Source organism: Alligator sinensis, unplaced genomic scaffold (genome assembly GCF_000455745.1).
Source record: "Alligator sinensis unplaced genomic scaffold, ASM45574v1 scaffold321_1, whole genome shotgun sequence".
Taxonomy (NCBI): domain Eukaryota; kingdom Metazoa; phylum Chordata; order Crocodylia; family Alligatoridae; genus Alligator; species Alligator sinensis.
Genome location: NW_005841969.1, coordinates 1,739,916 through 1,747,890, shown reverse-complemented (window position 1 = coordinate 1,747,890; position 7,975 = coordinate 1,739,916). Strand labels below are relative to the sequence as shown.

Below are 7,975 nucleotides of genomic sequence, written 5' to 3'. Positions count from 1 at the left end.
CAAAATGACAACGTTTATGGCTGATGGAACACCTTTTTTGAGTCAAAAGATTCTCAGTAGTTCCTTCTTGTGATAGTATTCAATCTTGGATACCAGGGCCATTTTAGGAATTAACTCTACTTTCTGCCCCTCACAAACCTGGTATTTCTGCCCATGCTTCCCTGCACAAGTTATGTCTGTGTTGGATACCTAGGAATTATAATTCTCTATGGTGGTGACAAGAAAGAGGCATATCATAAACATGGCTCATCTTTAATACTGTGGTGTCTTAACCTACTCAAAGCTACTGATACCCGAGATCTGTCTACTACAGCTTTCACCCTTGCTACCATCAGCTTATTTGTGTTGATGCAATTTACAGCTCATTATTGCTACTAAAAATAGTTACATGGACACTAGTGCTGTAAGCATGCTTTAAAATCCCCATTTGTGCCCAGAGCTATATACAACTCAGTTGCTTCACAGATCTTGAGGGAATGATTAGTGCTACTTGGTTACCATGAATTACAACTGGAAAGTAACTGAGTGGGAAAAGAAAAGGAGGTGACTGACATTAGGAAAAAAAAAGGAAGAGACCAGAAGCAAGAGTCAGAAAACTGGGAAGCAGTGTGGACATTTTACAGGCTGGGCCTAAGCCTGTCAAGTAGAGAAACAGTTAACATACCAACTGGGCCTCAACATTTCTGAAGTGCGTACTAAAGATTGGACTCTACTTCACTGAATGTATATCCTTTGCTGCCCAACATCAAACTGGAACCTTATATAGAATCACATCTGTAAAACATGATGCTTGCAATTCAACCTGTGTTGAATTATAATTTAATCAACATACCTTGCAGGCTTCCATTACTTCAGCTGCATGTTCATGTTTTTTATAGAGTTCGTGTCTTCGATCTGGTTGAGTCATAAAACGTGGTTTCTTTTTAACTGGGTCATCCTCACCAAATGTTGGTGAGTTGGTTTTTAGTAACTGAGTAATATTTGGCACAAAAATAAAAGGCTTAAATACAGACCTAGAGGGATAAAATAGAACATTCTTCACTGAAACAGTTTTAGTACAATTGCCAAGTAAAAGTCAATGAGTCACTAGTTCTTCCATTTCTCCCTTTAGCTTCCTCTGGAGAAAGGCTTCAGAAAACTCAGCTTATTTCTGAGTTAAACGGCACAGGTACATGAAGTCTCTTAACAGGTAAATTAATGTTATACATGTACACAGGAGCTGTAAGATCCTAATTAAGACGTATGCATCCTGCTCTCACTACATGTTTGGAGTTAAAAAAAAATTAACAAAAATTGTCATTTTAGACCCTACTGAAGTTTTTATTACCCAAGTTAATGCATCACCTGTCAGGGTCTGGGGTTCCTGTAAAGAAATGAATACAAGGTAGACTAGAGTCCTGAGGTAAAATGGAGACCATACTTCCAGTGGTCATAAATCCTCCTTCCATATTAATGTCACTCTCTTTATCTCGAAGAATCTCCATCATTGTTTCAGCAGTTATATTGCCTATTTAAGATACAAAACAGGTTAGTTATGTACAGTGCCACTGACTTAAAGAGCATCTACTCTAGAACCTTCCTCGTTTACTCATTTTTCACAGGTAATGTCCATTTTGTTTTGCTGTTTTGTCAAAAAGGCAAGTGTGAAATGACAGTTAGCTAAAGAGAACATCTTTCATATTAAGTACCAGGGTAAGAAGCTACTATATGTCATGAAAGCAATCAATCACCCACCCCATATAGATATACCAAAATAAGCAACATGTTGAAAATACCAAATGAGATTACTATTTTATTATCAAAATATCCTCCTTTGAAAGGAAAATGACAATGAGCTACTGTATTGGACTCAAAAGTGTTTTGCAAATCCCAAACACATTTGTTAAGTGTAAGACTAGCAAACAGTTGTTCACATAGTAACTTTCCAGATGAAAATTAATAGTTTTGGATTAAAAGCTAAACTTTAAGTGCTGTGTGGGAGTTAAGCAGACAAAACACAATATTGGTTATTGGGATTTGTACACAGATAATGCCACTAGACTACAGTGAAAATGTAAAAATAATGACAACTGTGTGTGGATTTCCTGTGCATCATGTTGAAAAATGCAACTCTAAGAGACTAGAGAGTGTTTCTTATCATTTGATTTCCCAGGTAATTTAGATTTCAAGATGACAGCTAAAATGATGCATTAGCAAAAAAACAACTCTTATGCCTTGAATGAAATGGAACCACACTAGTATATCCATTTGTGAGGAGGGCAACATAATTCTTTGTCGAGCAGCCCACAGTTGAATAAAGTATACCATTCAGGTAGTTTGGGGTTCTTGTGGAAATTTTTCTGAGACAGGGCAAAAGAGACCCCTTCTTTGGGACTGTCTGTATCTGTAAAACTTCTCATAGTACACATTTTAAAGTAGTGCTTAATGTTCAAATACTGTTGATATTGTATCAGTTTGTGTAGGAGTTCCTAGTGAAGTATGCCCGATATTTTTTACAGATGGCAGTTACAGGCATTGCCTTTTTTCTGGTATAACACATGATGGGTCACACAAGAACACAATCACATAAAGAAGGAAATCCTAATAATCTATTAATTGGTTTTTCCATGTTAACGCTGGCATGGTCAATCTTAAAATTCGTAACTTTACTACAGTCACTTCAAATAATTTATCTCTGAATTAGGATTTGCATTTTAATTTGTCATGATGTTTTTAATTGGAATGCTAAAAATAGTTGCAAAGACTTCTGCACAGCTAGAAAACTGCCCTACTTGGCTAATTTTCCCTGGAAATGATGCAAGTTGAAATCCATACCTGACTTCCTAAATAGCGTATGAATATTTAACTGTGCCCACACTCTTGAGAATAGTGGGCATAACTATCTGGGGGAAGCCTGAAAAAGACAAAACCAGCTATATGAAAGAAATGACTGAGGAGGTAGTCTTCTTATTCAATCACCAACTAGTCCAGCAGAGAATAAGTAGTACATTTCTCTTTTCTAAACTACTTAACTAAACTTCTAAATATATATATTTGATACTCCTAAGTTCACCAAATAGAATACTCAGTGGCTGCTTTTCAGATGTAAAATATTATAGCTATTTTAAAGGGTTTGTCCCCACAGGCTGAAGATCAGTGGTCAGAAAGATTTGTTTTTAAATCCCTTGGGAGAAAAAGCTTAGACAAGTAAAGTATGAAGCCAGTGGATTTTCTCTAAACTAAATAGTCTGAACTAAATAGCTTTTAAGGCATGCATTTAAAAACACATCTACATGAAATTAAACTACATCAGCCCGATAACTTGAACACCTAGCGTGATTTAAAAATGGCTGAGGTAAATGTTTGAAATTGGGGATTTAGAATGAAAGTGTTGATAGAACCTTAACACTACTATAATACAGGTAAATACAGGTATTATGAAGATATGTTCAGTATTCAGAGCCTGCAGTTCCCAGAATGAATGCAGGATTTACATGATCACTGGAGTAGGATAGCTACAGGCAATTCACTCACAAGCATGAAATAAACACTGAAGCTGAGCTGGCAGAGCTCAGCAAAATAAACAAAAAACACACCAGAGAGCAATTTTATTTAGATTCAAATTAATTATTTCAAATGAACAAGCAAATAGAGTGCAATTTTGTACAGTTTGAAGCATAACTAAAAGCTGCCACGAAGCAGCAGTTGGAAGAGATGGTGGCAGCTTCTCTCTAAAGAAATACGTAAGTTCATAATTACGAATTTCTGCTGAAAGTACTGTAAGATTCTTTATTCTGTTTTCAGAGTGTTTTTTCTTAGGTGACATAAGTTTAACAGTTACATTTTTAAACTGGTTTTTAATGTTGGTATCATCAGGTAGAGTCTAAAAATGAATTAGGCTAAGTAGAATATGGTATTTTCTAACCTTTTTTCCCCAAAATCAGCCCTCCCCCCCAAATTGGAGTGCATATTTTGATCAAAACTAAGCTAAAATGTTGTTTAGTCAGGCTCTGCTTTATTATGTTTTATTTTATTATTTTGTTTTATTAATTCTCTGTTGCTGTAAGTCATCTTGAGCCTTCATTGGAAAGGATGGCATATAAATTTCATAAATAAATACTCAAGGAAGCTGTTTTCTTCACTGAAAAAGGAGCACTCCTAGAGAGACTGTGCATGCCATGTGGGTGCCAGGATGGCTGCTGCTTGTGTCTGATCAGCAAAGCGAAGGGTAGTAGTCTTGTTAACCCTCTCACAGCTGTAGCTATTGGCTGAGCACTGTATCTATCTTGTGTTCAAAGCAGCAAGTGAGCTGTTGTTCATACCTTGATGAAGCTTACGATATGGAAACATTTCGTTTACAGGAACTTATATAGAGAACTGCTTACAGTAAAGAAGTAATTTGCTACTGCCCTTTGCAAAGGCCCGAGGCCTAATCTTGCGTGACACAGCAAGTCCTCCTGGAAACATAGCATCCAAGTATGGAATCGCAGGAGACAGTCTGGCATACCAGGAAGTTCCTGATGCCATACTTTGTGGACACTCTGGCCACGTCCACACAAGCATGGACATTTGTTTCCTCAGGACAAGAAACAGTGGCACACTTTGTGCCTCTGCTACTTGTCCATGGGGCATGCCTGTCCCATGCGCCCTCTGGCGCATGGCAGGTTACCCTGGGTGGGGTAGGGGAGGCTGGGACTAGCAACTATGCTAGCCCCAACAGCCTTACCCCGGGGTCCTGGGGGATTCCTGCGGCTGCAGCCGTGGCAATCCTGCCTCTTGGAGCCTCCAGCAGCTGGAGTGTGGCCCTGGCCGGTCAGGCTCCGGTTTTGGGCGGTGCGTGCTACCCATGTGTACTGCCCGGCTTTTTTCACATCATTTTTTTGACCCTGGGATCTCCCAGAGTCAACCCCTCTCCCCTTGCAACATAGAGAACACCTGAATATGTGGTGTGTGTCATGGCAGATGGGTCTGTGGAGCCACATACCACATGGCCACGCTTGTCTGGATACAGCCTCTGTTTCCAGGAGGATTTACTCTATATCAGAGTCAACCATAACTCTGGAAAAATCTTTTTTTCTACATTCTTTTGCCTTCCAAAAGCAAGGTATATGCCTTATTTGGGAGTGTGCTGTATGTGAAAAAATATGATAATATTTATATGAATACAACACTCAATGGTTTCTTGTTTTAGACACTATAAATCTATATTCTCTGCTACAAAGTTCTATGCAGTCTTGTTTTTGTAGCTGTGAATTTAAGTCTACTTTTTATTTTCTCATAAAGTAGGTGGTTGGTAAGTGGCCCATTAATACAAATCCTTGTGAAAGATACAACGAGACCCTGACTTTACTTGGCTTGACCTCTAGGTGTAACTGCAGCTTTGTATGTTTTTTGTATACCTGTTTTCTCTAACCCCAAAATGGCAAAAACAATTAAAGAGCTTAAAAACAAACTAGACTAATTTTTAAAAATACTATCACTCCATCATTTTCAAGTCACTTAAAATCAACTGAATGTATTTATAGCAGATATATTAATCAGATTTGATTTTAAAGCATACAGATTAGTAAATATTTGTTGTCATTTTCTTGAGTCAGATAACAACAAAGGTACCTTTGTGTTTATTCAGTAGCTTGTAACCTTCACAGTATCTGCCCCTTGACGTAGTCATTGTGGCTGTATTTACGTAGGAATACACAGCAGCAAAATCAAATTCTTTTTCACCATCCCACCAGCCTTTGCTCTTCGCATATGCTCTCATTTCTGGGTGTTCCCGATCGATCTTGGTGGTTATGGAGAATTGGTTGGAAATATTCCGCACACCCTCTGTTTCGTAAGTGGGAAAAGAATGTATTTTTTGTATGTTATAGATTGATTTTCTTCCCATGTCTTATTTGTCTATGGTAAGCTTACTAGAAAATGTGATATATTTAGCAACTTCTTAAACTTTTTATTTTTGACTTTTTTTTGTCTCAAGTATCCAGACCATATACAAATTATACTGCTGCTTCCTCAAGCAGCTCCAAGATTCATTCTTTTAATCTTCACACCCATATTCTTTGAAGAGGAAGGCTAGTGTCGGAATATAAAGAAACACTGAACAGTCTTAAAAACTGAGCTTCTTAGTTCTTGTAAATAACTTATTAAAGTCATATTCTCTATCTGCCAGTTAATTCCTCTTGTTGAATTTTTTCTGATGCTCCCTATTACTGTATCAAATTTTACACATCTATATACTGCCCTCAAAACTTCATAATTCTACCATTCCCATTTTACCATTATCAAGTTTCACATTGCATAGGGTCCTCCCCTCCCATCCATGAGTGTTCCCAACTTCTTCCAATTTCATCGGTCTTCCATCCTAAATAGCCTTATGTATGTTAAGGCCTCCATCACCTTATCCATAAGCCTCCCCCCATCCATTTAAGCTCTTAAAGAGCCATTTTTGTTGTATGCCATGCTGTTTCTAGTTACCTAAATACCAGTTTCCTCTGCCACATCCTAATAAAACAGCATATGAAAAGCAGGGAAATGCTAATGCTACTGAACTGGGAAGATTTAAAATCCTAGTAAAGATTGTTAACCATACCTTCTATTTTTTCTGCCGCCCAGTATTTTCCAGAAGTCTCCAATACCCAAGCCTCCTTTCTGTCAGCTATCAAAAAGCTATTATGGTAGGTAAATACCATTTGACTCTCCATACAGTTTCCACCCTGTCCATATTTTTCTAGCAAGTCAACAATGACAGTAAGGGCCTTTTCAGCTGTATCAGCTCTTTCAAGTCCAAGTCTAAAACAAAATTAAGATATTTGATTTTGTAATAATAAGCCTTAAAATTGTCTGCAACCTTAATATTCAAGTTAAATCTGAACAATAACAGTGATATTTGGGGGAGACCTCTTCACGGGGCACAAGGAAAAAGCTGCCAGACCTGACAGCTGAGAGTCATTAAACTGCAGCCTGGTGGAACTAACTTCCTGCCCAGCCTGTACTGAGGAGGGTTATGCTAGTCTCAGAGACTGTCATTACACTATGACACCTTCATTACATTTTTCTGGCCAAATGAACTAGGCAACGATAGGTGGCCTTTCTCTGTTTCAAAGTACGGGGCCTGTGACAGAGGCTGAAACTAAAAAACTGGTAGTACTTCAGGCAGTTGAGGAGACAGAGAGAGACTTAAGAAGGCCACAGCCCCAATCCTCAAGTGCAACTGTGGCGGCTAGAATTTTGATGGGTACCAAACCACTCAAAACCCCTTGAGGACCTTCCTTTGTAGAGTCTCAGTGACAGGTCAGTGTCTGTGGATTAGGTATCTGTGTCAAGAAATGTTTGTATCTGAAGACGAACAGAACAGGCAGAAAGAAGCCTAGCCTTCAGAAGCAGGGAGCCAACGTAGTAAGAGTGGCTTATCATAACTTGACAGACATGAGGCCAGACCTCCTCCAGACTTCCCCTGAACTGCCCCCATCAACCTAGCTGTGTGGGGGAAGAGTTGCAAGATAGTCTGAGGTGATACCTGCTGTGCCAGTGGCTATAAAAACTGCTCTGCCTTAACCGCAGCAGCCCAAGCACTGACCACACGTTTGAGTTGGACTGCGCGCCTGGAGTTTAACCCCATGCATTTGAATACTGTCAGCCTCTCCGCCAACCTGACGAGATCCATGCCCAGGAGAGCTTCTTCGTCCTGGATTTCTTCTCTCCCCCACACGGCTTCGTTCCCGATGCAGACCCCGTGCTCGTTGGCTCCCATTTCAGCCCCCCACAGCCAGGCCGGACGGCTCAGGACCACGGCGTGCGTGAGGGGCGCCTGCTCGATCTCGATGTAGGTGCACTGTAGCAGGGACAGGCACAGGCCCAGGCCCGGGGGACTCACTCGGCTTCCCCAGGCTGCAACCCCCACCTGCCCGCCCGCCCGCCACCCACTCCCGCTCTGCTTGGAGGGCAGCGTACCGGGCGCGGGCTCCCGGCGGGTTGCCCCCCGCTCCCCCCAGGCCAG

At 40.2% G+C, this 7,975-nt stretch overlaps 1 protein-coding gene across 1 annotated transcript in view; it reads right to left on the bottom strand.

Moving 5' to 3' along the window:
• SCRN3 (secernin 3) overlaps nt 1-7,966 on the bottom strand; it is a gene marked incomplete at its 5' end in the record, with an annotated part of 9,888 nt that extends 1,922 nt beyond the window's left edge. The window contains 5 exons of the mRNA XM_025200533.1: nt 833-1,013; nt 1,345-1,507; nt 5,593-5,805; nt 6,569-6,768; nt 7,629-7,966. Of these exons, the coding sequence (XP_025056318.1) occupies nt 833-1,013; nt 1,345-1,507; nt 5,593-5,805; nt 6,569-6,768; nt 7,629-7,966 (1,095 nt within the window). The remainder of the gene's footprint in view (nt 1-832; nt 1,014-1,344; nt 1,508-5,592; nt 5,806-6,568; nt 6,769-7,628) is intronic.
• Between the last annotated feature and the right edge of the window lie 9 nt (nt 7,967-7,975).